This window comes from Ruditapes philippinarum, unplaced genomic scaffold (assembly GCF_026571515.1).
Source record: "Ruditapes philippinarum isolate M1 unplaced genomic scaffold, ASM2657151v2 ctg615_1_1_1_1, whole genome shotgun sequence".
NCBI classification, from domain to species: domain Eukaryota; kingdom Metazoa; phylum Mollusca; class Bivalvia; order Venerida; family Veneridae; genus Ruditapes; species Ruditapes philippinarum.
The window spans coordinates 303,602-326,492 of NW_026853829.1; the positions used below are offsets into that span (position 1 = coordinate 303,602).

The following is a 22,891-nucleotide window of genomic DNA, read 5'->3' on the forward strand; positions in this document are numbered from 1 at the left end:
GATTATAGATATTAAGGTGGCATCATTAGATTGTAAATCAAGTTACTGTTTATTTATTGATATACATTAATCTTGTGACAGGGGTTTGTCGGTTGGTTAATTGCCAAATTATGGTAGATTTGGTTTAAACAATATTTTATTTCAGCAAATATATATATATACGCAATATATTACAATAAAATGCAAAAAGGATTGAGTAGAAAGCTAGAAGCTTTTTTAGAAACTCTCTCCTTGAAATGAAACAGTAGTTATTAATGATAACATTCATATATAAACAAAATATTGTATGCTTGGTAGATTTGCCAATGAATACAAAACATCACAAAACATGTATAGATATTTTCAAATTACAATAAAGTAAAAACATTGATTAATAAAATCACGTGTTGCATTGGAATAACATTATGTTAGTGCCCTCGTTCTTTTTAATAAAACCATTTATTTTAGTTTTAATTATTAAATCGAACTGAAATAATATGATTTTTTTTCATTTAAATTTTGTAATAACAAGAGGTTTCTTTAAAACGCCTTTGAATGTGAAGAAATCTTGAAAAGATAAATAAAAATGGTTTTATAATTATACTTAAATGTATGTTCACTGATTGATTTTTTTAAATCGTGTTTTTAATGCATTTGTATCTAGGTAGATAATTGATAAATGGCTACTTTGAAATAAATAGCTTATTTGCATTTTGAATATATCAGAATATAATTATAATTGTACGATGTCTACAATTGTTGAATGAACATACACGGTACATTCAGATTTAACAGATCTGAATTACATTGGAAGATGATATATAATTGACTAGACATTGATAAAATTTAAATCACAAAATATAAATATAAAAAGAGTAAAATAGCAACTTTTATTTCACAAATGTAAAATTGAGTTACAAATACTTGTGTTTTCTATATTCATTTGTTTGCAATATAAATGTGTTTAACATGTTAAAAAGCATTTTTGTCACAGCCGTTCTATCGAAAGCTATGCTTATTACATTAAAGTTTTTCATATTTAATCTTGAAACATAAAAAGTTCAATTACTCATTACGTGATGTTAGAAGTATATGATTTCAAAGCTTGAGGAATCTAAATCTATCAATTCGTGTCGGAAAATATATATACGCCAATAACCTCTAAAGTACAAGGTTTTTTGTTTGAGCATCTAATCTTATATCTACTTTCAACCTTATTACGCGAAGTTTTACCTCCTCTATATTATCTTATAAAATGGAGTGGTTTTATTTGTAGGGAAAATAAGGTTTCATTGACATCAAAGAATAAGTAATTGTTAGCTAGCCTTTTCTGTTTGAAAGATCAGTTAATGTTATACGACATTGTACATAACTGGCAATGAACATACATTTGGTGTTGACGAATTCACAGAATGTTCTGTTAAAACGCACACGGTTTTCTCTGATAAAAGATCAGTGTTGACAATTAAAGCCGTGAATCAAATACATTGCATGCATCAAAACAATCAAACTAATTGATGGATAAGATAATAATGACCAAAATTTTGAAAGCAGAAAGTATATAGACATTCGTGTAAAAGTTGATTGATTACAACAGAACCAATATTAATTAATTAGACAAAGATATGTACAGCCATGGGATCTATGAACAAACTCAATCACAATTTTGTGTCATAAGATACATAGTAAATAATTTTGAACAAGTATTTTATATGGTTGCCCATTGAAAATGTTATTTAAAATAAATTTTAGATACATAAGTTATAACAGTGTTCGCTTTACAAATACATTTTGTAAATAGTTAAATGATACGTATAACAGTCTTCTGATAACAGTCCAAGGTCAACTGATCAGGCATCAAATTTTCTTGCCTTTCTATTGTAGTGCGGCGTCTCTACCATACTACATGTGTAGTTTTCGTTGTTTTTGAAGTTATTCATGCTATGATTTTTGCATGTTCTCATCATTGATTCATTAAACATAAAAATTTTCAAAGTTTATTTCAATCAGAACCAGAGGCATACATATACAAAACTTTATGACGGACAGATTATACATTTAACAATAATTGCATTATAACAGTATACCTTGCAAACATAATTTACTTTGGAGAAGGTTTTGTCAACCTTATTCACCCTTACCAATTGTGACATATTTCAAACTAAATTTCAGGTTACCTCATTCCAATTTTAAAGTCAACCTTTTAACGAAACGAAACATAAAGATGACTGACTGGAGTGAACAAAACACATGACCAATGTACTTTTTCTGTGTGAGACTATTGTGCTACATATGAACGACGCCTTAAAATAGTACACATAAATATCCATTATATAAATACAGCACGATAAAGTGAGAATGCATTCTTTAAATTAAAACTTCACATGATTAACAATCTAGATAATTATTTGTAAAACATCATTAAACAATTACCATATAATATTTCGTTATGTTTTTTTAAAAGCAGTGTGTATAAAAGTTCCAAGCATTCTTACTATCATGGTTTTCGTTATTCATCAAGTCTGTAAATTTGTACATATTTGGCCTTCGCCAATATTTTGATAATATATATTTATGTCTTAAGTTCATCGTACAACTTGCATTCTATAATAAAATGATACTCGTCTTTTAAGACGTTAAAAAGTTACATAATCTTTCATTTACTGGTATAGTCGCCGGTCTTTGACCAACGATCTGCTTCTATTTGCAGTCTTTTGACAAAACGCTTAATCTAACAAAAGATTGACAAAATTTACTATTTGTGAAGTGTTCCAAGGTATGTTTGAAATCTAAAATTTGAAATAGTTCGATAAAACAATGCTCTACTAGAATTCTTTAATCTTTCATGCCAATTCTGCTTGAACATATTGTGTAATCCTTGTTTAGCTAAAGACAAAAATAAATTACTATCACCAACATTTTGTTGCAACCATACATCATAATACCAAGTGTACAAAATAAGTCTTTTACTAAAGAGCACCAATTTACTTTATTCGGTGCATTTTCTAAATCATTTTTGAGCATATTATATACCAAAGACATATATTATCTATTATTTTTTAATATCCAGCCTTTAGTTGAATTATATCAGAGTACATTTTGAACACGAATACAAAAATAAAAATGTGCATAAAATATTGATAAATTTATTGATACTTATAAAAAAAAGAGAGCAGATAGCCAAACTTTCCAAGCAGACATAGGTTTGATTTGCCATTGTGACCACAATGTTTTATAACCTTTACAATTGCTAAAATAGCTACTGTTTCATTACAATTGTTTTGACTAAAATAACTAATTTTTAATACTCCTTAAACCCCGGTCAAAAGCTGCACAAATGCCTAGAATTGTCAGCAGCTTATTTGAATACACTATGAATATTAAACGTTACCCTCAGGATTCCAAATGCCAAGTGACATTCAAGATACCATATTGATTTAACTTTGGCATTTGTCTGAGGAAATCACATTTAAGCAATTTGAAATTTTACCAAAAGTCTAGACTAGCGTTAATGAATTAGCTTCTTTGATGTTGCAAAAAGTGATATGTAGTGGAATACACTTGACTAACAATTTGAGCAAATAACCATCTTATCAGGAGAAATTCTGACTTGATAGAAAGTGTTCATTAACATGGAGCGTCTGACAGAAAAAAAATCAATATATGATAAACAAGATCAACAAGGAAAGGCGGCGTTCAATGATTAACAATAATTAATTTAATTATTTAAACTAATAATACAACAAAACGAATTGGGTTTTTATCAATCAGATATTTTGACTTTAATACTGCAACAGAAACTATTCAAGTAAAAATAATAATATCAAACAACATAAATATAGAAAACGGTTTTTTAAACTAACCAAGTTGCAGAAGCACTAAATAAATCTCAATGTTTAGAAAGTAAACATCAATTCACTTTGCCATTCTCGTCAATGCTGGTTATGTTTAACAAATAGTAAAGACCAAAGCTTTCAAATTATTTAAATATTATCTATTGAGTTAAACAACGAATAAAAGCCGAGAATTTACTTGTAGATAAGCAAAACACTTAATGTTTAGGAATAATATTAGCCCTTTATATAAAGCACTAAATATGGTTTTTTATTATCGCCCAAAATATAAAAGTGTTCAAGTAAAATAAATTTCCTGCATTATGTAAGTTTGTTAATAACATTTCTATTAAGAGTTGTAACTTCTTCAGTAAACAATTTCTTAATTTTCATGGATTTGGCATTTAATAAACAAACAAACAAGTTATTTAATTTTAGTCTTTGTCTCAGGAAACCAAAGGTTCTCTCTAGCAAATTATAGATTAATCAGGTAATATTTTTTTCTTCCTATCCTGTCGCACATAGTTAAGTAAACATTTGATAGAAAATTAAAAAGCAGAAAGAAAATTAAAAAGCAGAATAATATCAACATTTCACAGAAGAGTAAGCGAAGTTAGATTTCCAGTTCCCGATTCATTAACATTACCCTTGTAAACGGTGTACTGCTTGATTAGAAATTTTTACCAAGTATCAAATATGACAATTACAGGGACGTCTGAATCTTCTGTAAAACAAACAACATAACCATAAAGAACAGTAATATAATTTTTTATGTTCATGAAAAAAAAATGACATACATTTTTTTATTCATTTTATCGCATGAACTACACAAATAAAAAAATCTGGAAACAAAGTGATCCCTCGGAAGCATTAATCACAACAAAATTACATAAGAATTGCAGACTCGGTTTGATTGAGTCTGTACATGAGGGATAATGAATGAGTGCAACATCCTTAACGCCCCCTAGCACCGGCTTGAGCGGTACTCAATTCTCAACACTTAATAGCGCTGGCATCAATGATCCCGAAGGACCAGAAAAATATAACAACACTGAAGTGAAGTACGGGGCAACTTTTTACAGCTGCCATACAGCACTTGACACCTGCTGTTGTGAAGTATAAAAATCTGGAAACAAAGTGATCCCTCGGAAGCATTAATCACAACAAAATTACATAAGAATTGCAGACTCGGTTTGATTGAGTCTGTCCATGAGGGATAATGAAGGAGTGCAGCAGCCCTCACGCCCCCTAGCACCGGCTTGAGCGGTACTCAATTCTCAAACCATCCATAGTTCTGTATTAGAGTAAATTCCAATGTAATTAATATCGGATATGGTATATCTGAGATGATATAAATTTGAAAATTTAACAACTATTTCAGGAAAGACATTATTTATGTTGTAGACATAAAGTAGGAAATGTTTCGTGGTGTACATGATAACAGACTTATACAAAATAAATGAGTAAATCAAGTAGTTTAGGTAAACTTTAACTGAAAAGAATTATTTAAATTTCAATATGAGTTATAACAAAACAAATTCATCTTACTATCATTACCATTTACAGAAGCATTTACAACGTAAAAACAAATTTACTGCTATGGAAATGACCACTAAAACGAAGGTACATTTGACATTGTTGATATCCTTTATCTTTCTAACTTGTTGCGTTCATTGAACGCCGCCTTTCCTTGTTGATCTTGTTTATCATATTTTGTGTAAATCATTACAAAAAAATGATTTTTATCAAAGTTATCTAATTAACAATATTCAATTTTTTTAAGGTATAGGAGTAACAGTTTTTTCGCGGGTATGTTTGAAAGACAAATCATCACCCTAAACGTCATACGGTGACTTTCAAGCTCTACTGGTCGAGGTCATTTGAGAATAATATTCCTTACAGTCTGAAAGTTGGTACCAAAAGGCTAATGTAATATTTCATAATAATGATGTCAATAGTTTTGCATTTTCAATTCCACGCTTGATATTGTATCACGAGTTGTTATGTTATTAATTCTAAAATATATAGAACTGCCAAGTCATTTTTACAAAGAATATTTTATATATTGACAATCATATATAACATAGCTATCAAAATAAATGTGATAATATCGGCATTTCACCATTTAAGTTTAATTTAACAATTTGGAAAACACCGAATTTGCCATAACAATGCCGATAATTTCTTAATAAATAGAACAGGATTATGTTTTAAACTGAAGAAAAAAATTAAGTTTTGAAAGTGAAACATTTACATACAAATACTGTAAACAAATAGAGAAAAACAAAAGCCCTAAAGAAAGCACAACACGGCAAAATGTAAAATGTTGCAGGCTCGGTTTGATAGAGCCTGTTCATGGACGGTACTGGCAAGTGCAAGCTAGCGTCCACGCCCCCTAGCAAGCAGAATTCAACATTTAAACACAGAAATGGTGAAATTTTGAATTTAGAAACATCCGCAGATGTTTCTAACTAAATAAAATGGAATTTTGAAAGAGGACCTGAGGTTATGAAGCCTGCATATCACAGATAAGTCGTCAAAAGACAAATTTAAAAAGCAGGCAACATTTCCTAATGGTGATAATACAGTATTCAAGTAGGAATATTGGAACCAAACAATTACTAGAAATATAAAGTATTCACAATTCTGTGTTTTGAGAGTAAAATATAAAGGAACGCTTATAATATAGATAAATACAGAATCCCTAAAGAAAGCCCAACACGGCAAAATTGAAAATGTTGAAGGCTCGGTTTGATTGAGCCTGTTCATGGACGGTACTGGACAAGAATAAAGATAAGGTCAAAAATTAAACTAACGATTCATCCAGTATGCAATCGACGATCTGTCTAGCCGATAGCGCGACACAATCTTACAATCCCTAACGTCCTCTAGCCGTACCCTTTTTAAAAACGCTATTTCTTTTTTTCAATGATCTCTGATCTCAGAAACGTAAATTTATTCCATTTTGGAGTACATGTGACGTCACGCAAACGTCGTTCGACAGCACATTCGTAACTGCCGCGGCTATTATCTACAATAACCTCGGAAACAATACGGATCGCAAGTAGTTATACCACGTGGTTTCAGATGTTAACAAAAACTGAGTTTGCAATGTAAAACGAATGTATATATTTGACATCAAAAGGTAAAATAAGGTAGGTTTCGGGCTTGTACCGCTCAAGCCGGTGCTTGGGGACGTGAGGGATGTTGCACGTATTCATTATCCCTCATGTACAGACTCAATCAAATAGAGAGAAATAAGAATGCCTAAAGAAAGCCCAACACGGCAAAATTGAAAATGATGCAGGCTCGGTTTGATTGAGCCTGTTCATGGACGGTACTGTAAAGTGCAAGTTACCGTCCACGCACCCTAGCACCGGCTTAAGCAGAATTCAACATTTAACACGAAACTTTTGAATTTAGAATCACCCACAGATGTGTTCATACGGCGGTTGTGTATACATGTAGTGACGTCGGACATGTCCGCAATTTTTAAATCCCCTTCTGACTCAATGCAAATACAAGCGCTAGTAAAACAAGTATATTTATTCTAAATAATGTATTTCAATCATCTAAACAGAATGGATAGATAGAAGGATGTTTGTTTTATTACGTAAGTAGTGATTTTTTATGTATACTTACCGCATCGATTAAATATCGATAAACAAACACAGGCATTTCCGGGTTTTATCATGGGCGCGACCATCTTGAAAATCATGTGATAGGTGCTTTCTTTAAATGGGTATAACGTGACACTAATTTGGCCAATCGTGGAACTTTAGTACCGTGTGCAAAGGAGAAAACTCCGAAGAAACATCTGAGTGAGTAAAAGTTTGTTCACAAGGAAAGGAGGCGATTCGTCTTTGAAAATTGTAAAAATTACATCTCCACAATATAGCATAAATATTACGCAAGCTGCGAAAGAGAGCCAAAAGTTTGTTTTTCCAGGAAAGGAGAGCGATTTCGTCTTTTGAAAATTAGTAAAAAATTACAATGTCCACAATATAGCATAATATATTTACGAAAGCTTGCGAAAGTCAGAGCAGTCTAAACAGTCCCTAAACTACATGTAAATGGTTTTAAACTGCCCTTAAAACGAAGGGCACGCCCGGGCAAGCTTTTGAAAGTGGGTCATGTCAAACCGGAAGCCATCCATTGATTGTCCCGTAATGTATTTTCGCGATGTTATAAAAATGCCAGGAATCGTTATTGGTATCTCTATTTGGCAATAGATATCACTGTATGTGTGTTGTTTTCTTATTTTTAGTATTTGATAGTTCATGTAGATCTATGATTACTGTAGATGTCCATCTTTTTTAGGCGTCTTAAGACTAAGTCTTAGACTTTTATTGAATGTTGTTGCAGTTAAGTCATACGGCATGCAATGAGTGACATTCCGAGCCAAGATCAGTTGAACACCCAACAAGATTTGTTTGATAGTGAGCAGGATTTGTTTGACAGCCAGCAACCTGAACAGGACTTGTTTGACAGCCAACAGCTTGAAGAGTCGTTTGACAGCCAACACTCTCTGTTTGACACTGACAGCTCGCCGAACAGAACATTTACTGATCCGGTAATTATAAATTAAGTTGTATAAGATGGTTGAAAGTAGGTACTCAATAAGTGATTAACTTATTACCTAACATTATCAGTTACAAGTGATGTTAACTTTTATTCCACGGCTGTGGTACAGTGTTTGCTTCATTATCAAGCAAAAGTACTGGTTGTACCTAGCCTAATTAATTTGGCGTGAACGGTTTGACCCATTTTACAGACTTTTTTTTCTTACTGTCAAACCGTTACGCCTAATTTTAACTGTCATTTTTACGCACGGAAAATCTACCGGTAACACTATCGATAGTTTGGACTGATTTTTACTGCTCAAACCTGAAAGTAACTTCAATTATCTCTAAAGATCAATAGAATATAAATTTTAGTACTAACTTCTCCTAGGAAAAATATTAGATTGTACCTGTCTTAACGCATACATGCGATTTATTTCAAATTTGTACTGTCTATTCTATCTTCGGCGGACATGTTATGACGTCATCGTAAAAAATCGATTCCGTGAAAGCTGGTAGTAGCCACCAGTGTGTCTAGCAGGTAAGTGTGGGTTACGCATGAAGATTAAATTAAACAAAATATCGGGGGAAATAAATCTATTCATTATTTTTTAATAAATGTGTGCATTATTAAATACTATTGAAAAGTATCATTGTATTTAACCTAAAATGCAATGGTCGCAAATAGGCTCCGTACAAGTACTGTTGTTTAATATTTTTTAAATATTTTAATACATGTACTCAACATTTATCAATTGGTGGTTTGCCTTCTTGTTTACTGCTAATGACTGCCAAATGTCACTCTCGGATAAAATACTGACTTCATTTATACATGCATATTTATATGACAATTAAGAACGTAAAAGAAATATTGAAGGAAACTATTTTAAATACACTTCAAATTATTCAGTATTTGTACAAATAATATTTCAAGAGCTCTTTTTCACCGATTGCCGATATTTAATACCATATTAAACCTATTGATAAAGTTAAATGTCTTCTTGACATACTTTATTAATTTACTAAAAAGGAACTTTATTGTGATCCAGCCATATGCTGTGTAACTATAAAGGAAGGGTCACATGTTTTAATTGAAATAAATTTTAAGTAGAGGATATTAAAAAAGGGTCATTGAGAAGATCAGAATTTTCAAATGAACAGATTAAGAGACTTATAAATGTATAAGGTGTATGTCTTGTTGTTTCATACTGTTTTGGTGACACTGTTGTTTGTGTCCCTTGTTGTTTTCTCGTCTATGGTAAGTATCTTCCCTTTGCCCCTAGTTTTATTTCTTTATTTCGCCCCTTCCCCCGAATTTCCTATCCCCTTCCCCTGTGCCCGTTAACTTAGTGGTCCTGTTTCATACTGTTTTGGTGACACTTTTGTTTGTGTCCCTTGTTCACGGTGCATATCCATATCGGTACCCTCTTTGCGAAATCTGCTGAAACGGTACCCTCTTTGTACATGCACAGGTCATTCTCTGCTCAAAACAAACCAGCGATAGATAACAAGCCAGTAAAATTCATTGTAATATGGAAAGGAGGTATGACACGTGGAAAAGATGTATACCACGGAACACTAGAATGTTTTATCTATGTGCTGATTTGTCATGTGCCAATTTTTCATGCACTGCAACTACACAATAAGCTACAAAAAATCAACATGTCTTACTTCGCCCATCACTTCGACATACTTTTCGGGCAGAAATGAACCTGTGGCTTGATTATATATGCATCATACATATTTCATATGTTCATTTACATATCATCTTCGGACAAATGGCAGTATATTGTCAAAAATAATTGTAAAATTTATAAGAACATCCTACTTTCGGTTTTTCAGCGGCACGGGCTACCTCTCTTCATATGAATTTTTATATCACAGGTATCCTCTCATTTTTTAACACAGGTATCCTCAAGGCACAACACATGCTTTTATTTGCGTTAATCGTTAAGTATGTAATATTTACATAAAAGTAAGAAATATTACATACCTTACGATTAACGCAAATAAAAGCATATGTCGTGCCTTGAGGGTACCTATGTGTAAAAAAATGAGAGGGTACCTGTGATATAAAAATTCAAATGAAGAGAGGTAGCCCGTGCCGCTGCAAAACCGAAAGTAGGGTGTTTTTATGAATTTTACAATTATTTTTGACAATATTGAGCCATTTGTCCGAAGATGATATGTAAATGAACATACTAAATATGTATGATGCATATATAATTAAGCCGCAGGTTCATTTCAGCCCGAAAAGTATGTCGAGGTGATGGGCGAAGCAAGACATGTCGATTTTTAGCTCACCTGTCACAAAGTGACAGGGTGAGCTTTTGTGATCGCTTTTCGTCCGGCGTCCGTCCGTCCGTCCGTAAACTTTTGCTTTAAATGACATCTCCTCATAAACCACTGAGCCAATTTCATCCAAACTTCACAGGAATGTTCCTTTGGTGGTCACCTTTAAAAATTGTTCAAAGAATTTAATTCCATGCAGAACTCTGGTTGCCATGGCAATCCGAAAGAAAAATCTTAAATATCTTCTTTTAAACAACCCTAAGAGCTAGAGCTTAGATATTTTTGGCATGAAACATCTTCTAATGAGTGTCTACCAAGTTTGTTCAAATAAAAGCCCTGGGGTCAAAATTGGCCCCGCCCCCGGGGGGTCATTGATTTTCCCTATATGCATATAGTAAAACTTAAAAGATCTTCTTTTAAAGAACTGTAAGAGCTAGAGCTAAGATTTTTGGCATGGAACATCTTCTAGTGAGTGTCTACCAAGTTTGTTCAAATAAAAGCCCTGGGGTCAAAATTGGCCCCGCCCCGGGGGGTCATTGATTTCCCTATATGCATATAGTAAACACTTAAAAAATCTTCCTTTAAAGAACTGTAAGAGCTAGAGCTTAGATATTTGGCATGAAACATCTTCTAGTGAATGTCTACCAAGTTTGTTCAAATAAAAGCCCTGGGGTCAAAATTGGCCCCCGCCCAGGGGGTCATTGATTTTCCCTATATGCATAAAGTAAAAACTTAAAAAATCTTCTTTTAAACAACCCAAAGAGCTAGAGCTTAGATATTTGGCATGAAACATCTTCTAGTGAATGTCTACCAAGTTTGTTCAAAATAAAAGCCCTGGGGTCAAAATTGGCCCCGCCCTGGGGGTAATTGATTTTCCCTATATGCATATAGTTTAAACTTAAAAAATCTTCTTTTTAAAGAACCGTAAGAGCTAGAGCTTAGATATTTGGCATAAAAACATCTTCTAGTAAATGTCTACCAAGTTTGTTCAAATAAAAGCCCTGGGGTCAAAATTGGCCCCGCCCAGGGGGTCATTGATTTTCCCTATATGCATATAGTAAAACTTAAAAAATCTTCTTTTAAAGAACTGTAAGAGCTAAAGCTTATATATTTGGCATGAAACATCTTCTAGTGAATGTCTACCAAGTTTGTTCAAATAAAACCCCTGGGGTCCAAATTGGCCCCTCCCCAGGGGTCATTGATTTTCCTTATATGCATATAGTAAAAACTTATAAAATCTTCTTTTAAAGAACCCAAAGAGCTAGAGCTAAGATATTTAGCATGAGACATGTTCTAATGGGTGTCTACCAAGTATGTTCAAATAAAAGCCCTGGGGTCAAAACTGGCCCCGCCCTGAGGGTCATTGATTTTCCTTATATACATAGCAAAAACTTAAAAATCTTCTTTAAAAACCCAAATAACTAGAGTTTAGATATTAAGCATGAAACATCTTTAAGTAAATATCTACAAAGTTTGTTCAAATAAAAGCCCAGGGGTCAAAAACTGGCCCTGCCCGAGGGGTGTCATTGTTTTTTACTCTATGTGTATAGTAAAAACTTGAAAAAAATCTTCTTTTAAAAAACCCAATGAGCTAGAACTTAGATGTTTTGCATGAAACATCTTCTTATGGGTGTCTACCAAGTCTGTTCAAATAAACAAATAAAAGCCCTTGGGTAAAAATTGGGCCGGGGGGGGGGGGGCTATATACAGGTGAGCGACCTCAGGGCCATCATGGCCCTCCTGTTTGTAGCTTATTGTGAAGTTGTAGTACATGAAAAACGGGCACATGACAAATCAGCACATAGATAAAACAGTCTATAGTGTTCCGTGGTATACATCTTTTTTACGTGTCATACCTTCTTTCCTTATCATATTGAAATTTTACTGGATTGTTATCCATTGCTGGTTTGTTTTTAGCAGAGAGTGGCCTGTGCATGTGCAAGAGGGTGCCGTTTCAGCAGATTTCGCAAAGAGGGTACCGATATGGATATGCACCGTGTTGTTGTTTTCTCGTCTTTGGTAAGTATCTTCCCTTTGCCCCTAGTTTTATTTCTTTATTTCGCCCCCTCCCCCTTCCCCGAATTTCCTATCCCCTTCCCCTGTGCCCGTTAACTTAGTGGTCCTATTAATTATTCATTTTCTCAGTTACATTTTAGTGATAAGCCTGACCGTGCTCTCCCTTGCGCCCTGTCCCGTTTTAATTTAGGATCCTCCTGGGTTCCTTGCCAATGGTTCTTGTTCCTGGGTCGTGTGGGGGTTGCGTTCATTATACGTCGCCTTTCCTTGTTCATCTTGTTTATCATATTGTATACATGTATACCGAACCGTAACAAACAGATAATGATTATCAATACAAGGTTCGGCAAGCAAGCAAAGAAATGTAAATTAACAGAAAAAACTTATCCACATACATGTATCCACCCTCCCAAAAAAAACCCACCCAAAAACGCCTGAAACTGCAAAATCGAAACATAAATACACATGAGTTGCCAAAGACGGCTCTGGTAGGTGCAAGTGCTCCCCCTTTCGCCGGTTTAAAACAGAATTTGATCACTTAAAACATTATAATGTTGAAATTTTTTAATGCAACATCCACAGATGTGTACATAATACGGCGGTAATCATGGAACTTTCAATGTGACACATTCGAGGTGCCGTTTCAATGAAAAGCGGGAACTAGATAACAGGGAAAATTTTAAATTTATCAGAGGTTTTTGGTGTCCTTTTGCGACAGTCGTTCTAACATTTTCTCCCATCTGTCTTACATTGTTTATGCTATTCAACGTCTAAATAACGGTCACTAATTTTCCGCTTGCTGCGTTTTTTTATCATAAATCCCGTCATAAATCTGTGCGACAATTGTATTTTACTGAGGACTGTCTTGAAATTCCATTTTATAGTTTGACTTTTAAGATTTTTTTCTTCAAAATTTTAAGGTTATTTTTGGTTGTTTTGAACTTCTTCCCCTACACAACCGTCCTCAATTTCTTTTAAAGATAAAACAACTAGAAATTGATATGGAGTGTAATATAAATTGAAATTCTTCTTTGCTTCATCAAGTATAAAGGGTCTTTCAAATAGAATTTATATTTGAAAGACCCTGATGTATAGTATAATTATAATTCATTAAGATGTACCTACAATTACATTGTATTTTCGTATGTGGGAAATCATGGCAGGGCTATAAAATAAAAAGGTAGTTCAGAAATTTCACCTAATGATCACAGATGTTAAAAAATCCAACTTAATAATATCTAATTTGACAATTTAAACGGACTTAAATGCAGTATGATCTGACATCAAACATCATAAAATATTTAATTTCTAAGTAAGGTTATCAGAATTTCCTTTTCACATTCTCTTTTTAATGCTGAAATATTTGTGTGTGAATAAAAGAGTTATTCCTGCAATAATTCATATAAATAACATAAACAAATTGTATGATAAAGCTTGGCAAATACAATCGATTGCCGCCGATACCTGTGTTACACCATGGAATTTACAATTTTACCATGACACCGCTTTCCAATATGGCCGCTTTCAATAATTTTCAACGATTAAACATTTAAAGTGGAATATTTAGACTTCTGTTCGACTTTGAAGTATGATAATTTGGAACCTTGCATAAAAAACGATTCTCTTTCAGGTAATGTAGACCGTTTCTTTGAAACTTTTCTAGTTTTCGCTCCCAACAACTTCTAATTGGGAAGCGTCCGTGCATAAAAATGCAGTTCGTGGTTGGACTTGGAAAAAGACAGCGCCCGTCCAAAATTATCTCGGTGTCTCTTTGACAAGTCTAATTAGTTGGACTATGGTTGTACCAAGCGGAAAGTTGGTTGGTATAACAAATAAAATAAGTTAGCCGCCCGATGGTCCACTGGTAGAGCGTCTAAAATCGTCGAAAGGTTAGAAGGTGAAAGAGAGAAATATTTGTATTCCAGCCGAGTCCTATATTTCCCAAGCGCAGACGCATTGCTCATGTAGATGTGACGTCATCTCAGGCATCAACAGTTCCACCTGAAGACGTGGTATCATCTGATTCTCAAACGTCAACAGTTTCATCAGATACGGTAAAAATGAATATATTTATATATCTTGTTATAACTAATGCTAGCAGAATGCATCAATGTAAACAAATTAGATTTCTAATATGCTTCCCTACATATGTATTATGCATTGCATAGAATTTCACAAGGCATAAAATATTGCTTGTTTCCGTCCCACGTCCGACCAAAACAATTCTATAGCTGAAACCAGTGATTTTTTTTTAGGTTAAATATCGCTGGCAACATTCACGTGGCCTTAATAAATATGTGTCGATAAAAACTATTAAAAATTGTTCATTTCTTTTAAGTTTTTGCAGGTTGAAATTTACAAAATTCTGGAAACAAAGTGATCCCTCGGAAGCATTAATCCCAACAAAATTACATAAGAATTGCAGAGAATTACAAATCTTATCACATTCATGCATAATATATAATAGTACTTTGCTGTTTCTGTATGTGTCTGTTATATAATCCTTCACATTCTTGGTGTAGTGGTAGATCTTTCTTGTAACATCACTGCTTTTCCTTCATTTTCTTACAGACCCATTCGTACAGTCATTGGAAATTTCTGTAAAATTGTTGATTATATATTTGTCAATGTTAAAAATTCTGGAAACAAAGTGATCCCTCGGAAGCATTAATCACAACAAAATAACATAAGAATTGCAGACTCGGTTTGATTGAGTCGGTACATGAGAGATAATGAATCAGTGCAACATCCCTCACGCCCCCTAGCACCGGCTTGAGCGGTACTCAATTCTCTCAACACTTTATAGTGTTGGCAATCAATGATCCCGAAGGACCAGAAAAATATAACAACACTGAAGTGTAGTACGGGGCGACTTTTTACGGCCGCCACACGGCACTTGACACCTGATGTTGTGAAGTACAAAATTCTGGAAACAAAGTGATCCCTCGGAAGCATTAATCACAACAAAATAACATAAGAATTGCAGACTCGGTTTGATTGAGTCTGTACATGAGAGATAATGAATAAGTGCAACATCCCTCACGCCCCCTAGCACCGGCTTGAGCGGTACTCAATTCTCAACACTTTAATAGTGTTGGCATCAAAATGATCCCGAAGGACCAGAAAATATAACAACACTGAAGTGAAGTACGGGGCAACTTTTTACAGCTGCCACACAGCACTTGACACCTGCTGTTGTGAAGTACAAAATTCTGGAAACAAAGTGATCCCTCGGAAGCATTAATCACAACAAAATTACTTGTTTATTTAATCGTTTGTAATATATGATTTCAGGTCCCGTCATTCCCAGCTTGGTTCAACATTATATATGATGGAGATGCAGCCATATATACTTACCACCATCTAGATTCTGATATTGACTCAGCTGATCTGCAGATACTCATATAGGAATTTAAGGTTTGCAAGATGAACCAACTGAACAAACTGACAGTATTTTCAAACAGCGATCATACCAAAACAGTGAACAATGTTGATAAATTTGACCTCAGGTTTTTTGTCGATAAATAAAGATTACTGTGTATTAAATTTTTTTTTCTGAATTTCTGACAAGATTGTAGTTAAAACTTTGTCAGAATAATTCCATAGTTAAACAGCTCCAAATTAAGGTGTTATAACAAACTTTTAACACAAAGCTGGGATTATTAGACTATGTACATGCATTGGCAGAAAAGTTCGCAATTTTTCAGATTTTCAAAATCCATTTTCTCCATTACTAATACAGATATCTTGATGAAAATAACACTATATTGCTGCATTTTTCAAGAGCTTTAATTTGATATATAACACTCTATGATCATCTAAAATTTTGAAAAATGTCCGACATCACTAATACATGTTATGTGGTACTGTTGACCTCTTATCTGTGATGTTGGGTCATATATGGGGGTTGCGTTCATTGAACGCCGCCTTTCCTTGTTGATCTTGCTTATCATATTTCATAACCTCAGATCCCCTTTCAAAATTCCATTTTATTTAGTTCCGCCCATTGTTTTCTCGTTAAGGGCAAAAGCATTCTTTTACTTGGGGAACATACGCCGCTTTTCATGGAATGGCACTACTGTGTCACATTGAAGGTTCCATGATGACCACCGTATGAACACATCTGCGGATGTTTCTTAATTCAAACTTTCACCATGTTCGTGTTAAATTCTGCTTAAGCCGGTGCTAGGGGGCATGGACGGTAACTTGCACTTTCCAGTACCGTCCATGAACTGGAATCAAACCGAGCCTGCAACATTTTCAATTGTGTTGTGTTGGACCTTCTTTAGGGATTCTGTTTTTCTCTATTTTATTGTCACATCCATGTTATTTCTGGCGTGTGTAAAAAGTCTCCCCGTACATTTAATCAATGATGTTATATTTTCGATCCTTGAAGATCGTTCAGCACGACAGTGTTGTTGTGTTTACGTGTTGTGTGGTTCTTTTAGTTTCATCAATTTGGACATTTTCATCTTGGGTGGTTCCAGTATTCCTACTTGAATACTGTATAATCACCCTTAGGATATGTTGCCTGCTTTTTAAATTTGTCTTTTGACGTCTTATCTGTGATATGCAGGCTACCGATAATATCCTAAGGGTGATTTATACAGTATTCAAGTAAAGGAATACTGGAACCAACCCAAGTTGAAAAATGGCCAAATAGAAGAAACTAAAATAGAGAAAAACAGAATCCCTAAAAAGAAGGTCCAAACACAACACAAAATTGAAAAATGTTGCAGGCTCGGTTTGATTGAGCCACTTCATGGACGGTACTGGAAAGTGCAAGTTACCGTCCACGCCCCCTAGCCACCGGCCTTAAGCAGAATTCAACATTTAACACGAACATGGTGAAAGTTTGAAATAAGAAACATCCGCAGATGTGTTCATACGGCGGTCACCTGCATATCTATTCTAAAACAGGGCTACCGCTATCATAAATTACGGAAATATTTTACTAAAATATGATAAACAAGATCGACAAGGAAAGGCGGCATATATATATTCGCCGTTTTAGAATAGATAAATACAGAATCCCTAAAGAAAGCCCAACACAACAAAATTGAAAATGTAGCAGGCTCGGTTTGATTCAGCCTGTTCATGGACGGTACTGGAAAGTGCAAGTTACCGTCCACGCCCCCTAGCACCGGTTTAAGCAGAATTCAACATTTAACACGAAAATGGTGAATATATATGGCTTTTACTAAATTTTACAATCGTAACTTTGATTTAATATCTAAATTCAATAGTGATTTAAAAACTCTTCTGCGACAAGGGATTAGTCAGCCTGGTTTTTATGGCGATGTGATTTACAAACTTCGTAAGATTTTGGGTCATGGTAATTTTTCTGCTGTTTTTACTAAAATCATTGAACGTTTTATTGAAAGAGGTTATGACCCTACTATTTTAAGACATACTGCATGTTTAGTGTTCAACCCTTTAACACACTTACGAACTTTCGCTATACGTATATGCAGTATTTCGATAGAGCGGAAGTCAGTGCGCGAGCATACGCTTTGCCATATCTCGTTCCAAACTCCTCACACTGATAACCTCCCTTGGCAGAATTGTAATGATAACCTCCCTTGGCAGAATTGTAATCACTGTCTCACAGACGTCACATGATGATGAAAGTCACATGACGTAACGTCGAAATATCGACCGTTACATAGAAAATATAACGTCATTTTTCTCTTTCGATTTTATTTTTAACTTTTTGTACCTACGTCCGTTATATTTTATCAAAAAAATATCAAAAGTATACAAAATAATGAAAAATAAATTAAAAAGGTAAAAAATATAAATATCCAAATATTGATATTTCAATGTTTGTGATGGCAGAGATCTCTGTACTGATAAGGGGAGATCACTGCGTAGGAGATTGATGTCGTTCAGTTACCGCTCACGTTTTAAACTCGGTTGCCATGAAGCGACACTAAGTGTACATGGCTTTTACAACTTAAATGGACAAACACATTAAAACAATAGACAAAAACTACACATAGTTGTTTTCCATATTAATAACTGATATTCAAACAAATATCTCAATATTCTTACCGATTTAATGTATTGTTTACATGTGATGACAGCAACGCTGCGTGTTAGATTACTTTCGGTTCAGAAAATTCATTTGTTTACCATCAAAACTCATATGTTTACCATAGGAACCATATATAGATAGAAAGCAAATTAAACAAAGGTAGAGAAAAAATTGTCCGTTTCTGAACAAAAAATCGAATAAATAAATACAAAGTCTTTTTAAAAGGTCCCTTCTTTAAGTTCATTTGAAAGGGGAATAATTTGGTGGAATTTTAAAAAGGGAAACAGGGAGTTATCTTTCATGGCTAGGGAATATGGCCGACTGAAATAATGCAAGCAAGTTTGTAAGTGTAACAGTTGGACACTACGCTTTCCTCTTTTTGATTACATCTGACGGACCAAGTGGGAGACTTTATGATGGATAGTTCTTAAAATAGATAAATACAGAATCCCTAAAGAAAGCCCAACACGGCAAAACTGAAAATGTTGCAGGCTCGGTTTATGTTAAGTCTCTCTGAAAATACACAACAAGATGTTATTTCAGCATTTAATAACACTTCCAGATATCTTGATGACATTTTTAATTTAGATAATTCTTTTTTTGATCAAATGGTGTCTAATATTTATCCTACGGAGCTACAACTTAATAAAACGAATTTTTGAAATTTAACTACATCATTTTTGGATCTTCATATCACTATCAAAAACAATTCGATTCACACGAAAAATTTATGATAAAAGAGATGACTTTGATTTTAGTATAGTAAATTATCCTCATTTGGATGGAGACGTACCGCACGCAACATCTTACGGGGTTTATATATCTCAGTTAATTAGATTTGCTAGAGCTTGTAGCAACGTAAAGGATTTTAACGAGCGAAATATTTTCATTACCGGTAAGCTTCTAAAACAGGGCTACCGCTATTATAAATTACGTAAATATTTTACAAAATTTTACTATCGTAACTTTGATTTAATTTCAAAATTCAATAGTGATCTAAAAAACACTTCTGCGACAAGGGATTAGCCAGCCTGATTTTTACGGTGATGTTGTTTACAAACTTCGTAAGATCTTGGGTCATTGTAATTTTTCTGTTGTGTTTACTAAAATTATAAAACGTTTTATTAAAAGGGGTTTATGACCCTACTATTTTAAGACATACCGCATGCTTTGTGTTCAACCCATTTACAGTTGGACACTACGCTTTCCTCTTTTGACTACATCTGACGGGCCAAGTGGGAGACTATATGATGGACAGTTCTTAAAGCCCTTTGGGACTGAATTGCCTTAATGTTTGTCTTCTGTCTTGCTTCGTCGGGCCCTTGTAGGTGATTTTCTTGTTGCTCTGTCTTCCTTTAGGACATCGAGTACTTTTGTTATGGTCATTGGGTTTACTTTTCTATGTTTCTACATGATCATTTTGGTGTTTTACTTATTTAACCTTTTGTTACCATAACAACTGTTAGAATTTCACTTGGCGGGGATTCATTTTATTTACACTGTCTCGTTTATAGGAACATGGTGGGGCTAAGAGCGAGGTTTGGTGCACTATTTACCGGTTTAAACTCCCCAGTAGTCATTATTATGCTGCTGACCGTTCCAAGGCGGCGCCCCTCTGTGTTCCTCAGATGTATGTCTATGTTGTTTTATACTGTTTTGGTGAAACTTTTGCTCGTGTCTCTTGTTGTTTTCTCGTCTACGGTAAGTATCTTCCCTTTGTCCCTAGTTTTTATTTTTTTATTCCCCCCCATTCCCCGTGTCTCATGTCCCCTTCCCCCGTGCCTTTTGACATTATGGGCCTTATATTAAATCATTTATTTGTTTTGTTTTAGTTCCTTATAAGTTACTAATTTTGTATTCTGATGTAGTGGTTTGCCTACCCTTACTCTGTTTTTGTGCCCTGTCCTGTTTTTCTTTGGGGTCCTCCTGGGCTCCTTGCCGATGGCGCTTGTTGCTGGGTCGGGTGGGGGCTGCGTTCATTGAAAAACCGCCTTTCTTGTCGTTTGTTTTATCAAAAATTTTGATTGAGGGGCTGGGTTTATGGGAACCGGGTTACTTTGGAAAGGGGCCCCAAGGGGTTAACCCCCCACGCCCCTAGCACCGGCTTAAGAAGGGGGAAATTCAAAAAATTTTTAACCAAAGAACCCCGGGGGAAAAATTTTAGAAATTTGGTTTTTAAAACAATTCGCAAATTTTTGTTAAATTTAAAAAATTGGGCGGGGTTTTCATTGGAAACCTTCAAAAGTGGACACTTTTGGTGCCCCTTCCATTTTAAAAAGGGGCCCCCTTAGGGGCCCCAAAAAATAAAAAAAATGCGGGGTGCCCTTAAAACAAAAAAGGGGGCCCGGAACAAATTAAAAAAAACGAAATTTTGAAAGGGCCGGTAGAGGTTATTTAAAGGGCCCGCGTATTCACAAGGGTTTAAAAAGGACGGGGGCCCCAAACGGGAAAAAAAAATTTTTAAAAAAAAAGGGGAGGGCAAAAAAAATAATTCCCCCCTTTAAAAAGGGGGGTGATTCCCAAAAAACAAATTATTTCAAGGTTTGGATATTTGGAAACCACCCAATAGGAAAAATGCCCAAAAGTTGAAATAAAAAATACCAAAAAGCACCCAACCCCAAAAAATGTTCGTGCTGAACGATTTTTCAAGGAAACGAAAAAATAACAAAACATTTTATTAACTGGTACGGGGAAAACTTTTTTTCACCGCCAAACACCGGGACAAATTAAACGGATGTGATTTTATTACCCCCAAAAGATAAATACAGAAAACCCTTAAAAAAAAGCCCAAAACCCCCGGGCCAAAAAATGAAAAATGTTGCAGGGCCCCCTTTTGGGGAAAAAGAAATTTTTCTTTTTAAAAAATTTTTAAAAGTTTAAAGGAAAGGCGGGGTTTTAACGAAACGCAACCCAAACAAAAATCAACAAGGAAAAGGGGGGCGAAAATTTAACGAACCAAAAACCCCCAAAATGATCGTCTTTCTGCCTTGCTTCGTCGGGCCCTTGTATGTGATTTTCTTGTTGCTCTGTCTTCCTTTAGGACATTGAGTACTTTTGTTATGGTCATTGGGTTTACTTTTATATGTTTCTACATAAACATTTTACTGTTTTACTTATTTAACCTTTTGTAACCATGACAACTGTTAGAATTTCACTTGGCGGGCATTCATTTTATTTACACTGTCTCGTTTATAGGAACATGGTGGGGCTAAGAGCGAGGTTTGGTGCACCATTAACATGTTAAAATCCCCAGCAGTCCTAATTATGCTGCTGACCGTTCCAAGGCGGCGCCCCTCTGTGTTCCTCAGATGTATATCTGTTGTTTCATACTGTTTTGGTGACACTTTTACTTGTGTCCCTTGTTGTTTTCTCGTCTACGGTAAGTATCTTCACAATTACCCCTAGTTTTTATTTCTTTTGATTACCCCCCCCCCCTCCCCCGGTCTCCTGTCCCCTTTGACTGTGTGGGCCAATAGTCAATCATTTACTTGTTTTCTTTGAATTCCTAATCAGTTACAAATTATTTATCATTTAGTGATTAACCTGCCCGTGCTCTGTCTTTGCCCTGTCCTGTTTTTTGTTTGGGTCCGCCTGGGCTCCTTGCCACTGTTCTTGTTGCTGGGTCATATGGGGGTTGCGTTCATTGAACGCCACCTTTCCTTTTTGGTCTTGTTTATCATATTTCATAACATCAGATCCCCTTTCAAAATTCCATTTTATTTAGTTCCGCCCATTGTTTTCTCGTTTAGGGCAAAAGCATTCTTTTACTTGGGACCATACCGCCGCTTTTCAATGGAATGGCAAACTGTTGATCACATTAAGGTTCCATGATAACCCCCGATGAAACAATCTGTGGGTGTTTTAAATTTTAAAATTTTACCTTTGTTTTTAAATTAATTCTGTTTTAACCCTCAGGGGGGGACCGGGGAACTTGGGACTTTTCATTACCGTCATTTAACAGGGCCCAATCAAACCCCAAACCCGCCCAACCCTTTTCAAATTTTTTACGGTTGGGGTTTTTTTTAGGGAAAAACCAATTTTTTTGGGCACATCCACCCCTGTTAAAAAGCCCCACATTTTAAAAACAAGGAAAGTTATTTTTTCCTCTTAAAATCGTTCACAAAATTATTTTTTCAATTTACTTTTAATTTTGCTTTTTTTCCTTTTCAAAT

The 22,891-nt window shown here is 34.7% G+C and overlaps 1 protein-coding gene across 1 annotated transcript; it reads left to right on the forward strand.

Moving 5' to 3' along the window:
* The first annotated feature begins 7,772 nt into the window (after nucleotides 1-7,772).
* On the forward strand, nucleotides 7,773-16,525 carry LOC132738094 (uncharacterized). The gene is made up of 3 exons (XM_060725522.1): nucleotides 7,773-8,385; nucleotides 14,608-14,736; nucleotides 15,977-16,525. Exons 1-3 carry the CDS (start codon nucleotides 8,197-8,199, stop codon nucleotides 16,088-16,090), a joined length of 432 nt encoding a protein of 143 aa, XP_060581505.1. The 5' UTR covers nucleotides 7,773-8,196; the 3' UTR covers nucleotides 16,091-16,525.
* The last annotated feature ends 6,366 nt before the right edge of the window (nucleotides 16,526-22,891 follow it).

What these genes read in the sequence shown, in the direction of transcription:
- LOC132738094 (XM_060725522.1), top strand. Translation starts at nt 8,197, where the DNA reads ATGAGTGACATTCCGAGCCAAGATCAGTTGAACACCCAACAAGATTTG. An exon ending in ACAGAACATTTACTGATCCG is followed by an intron (nt 8,386 to 14,607) that starts GTAATTATAAAT and finishes TTTGTATTCCAG; the next exon opens with CCGAGTCCTATATTTCCCAA. An exon ending in CAACAGTTTCATCAGATACG is followed by an intron (nt 14,737 to 15,976) that starts GTAAAAATGAAT and finishes ATATGATTTCAG; the next exon opens with GTCCCGTCATTCCCAGCTTG.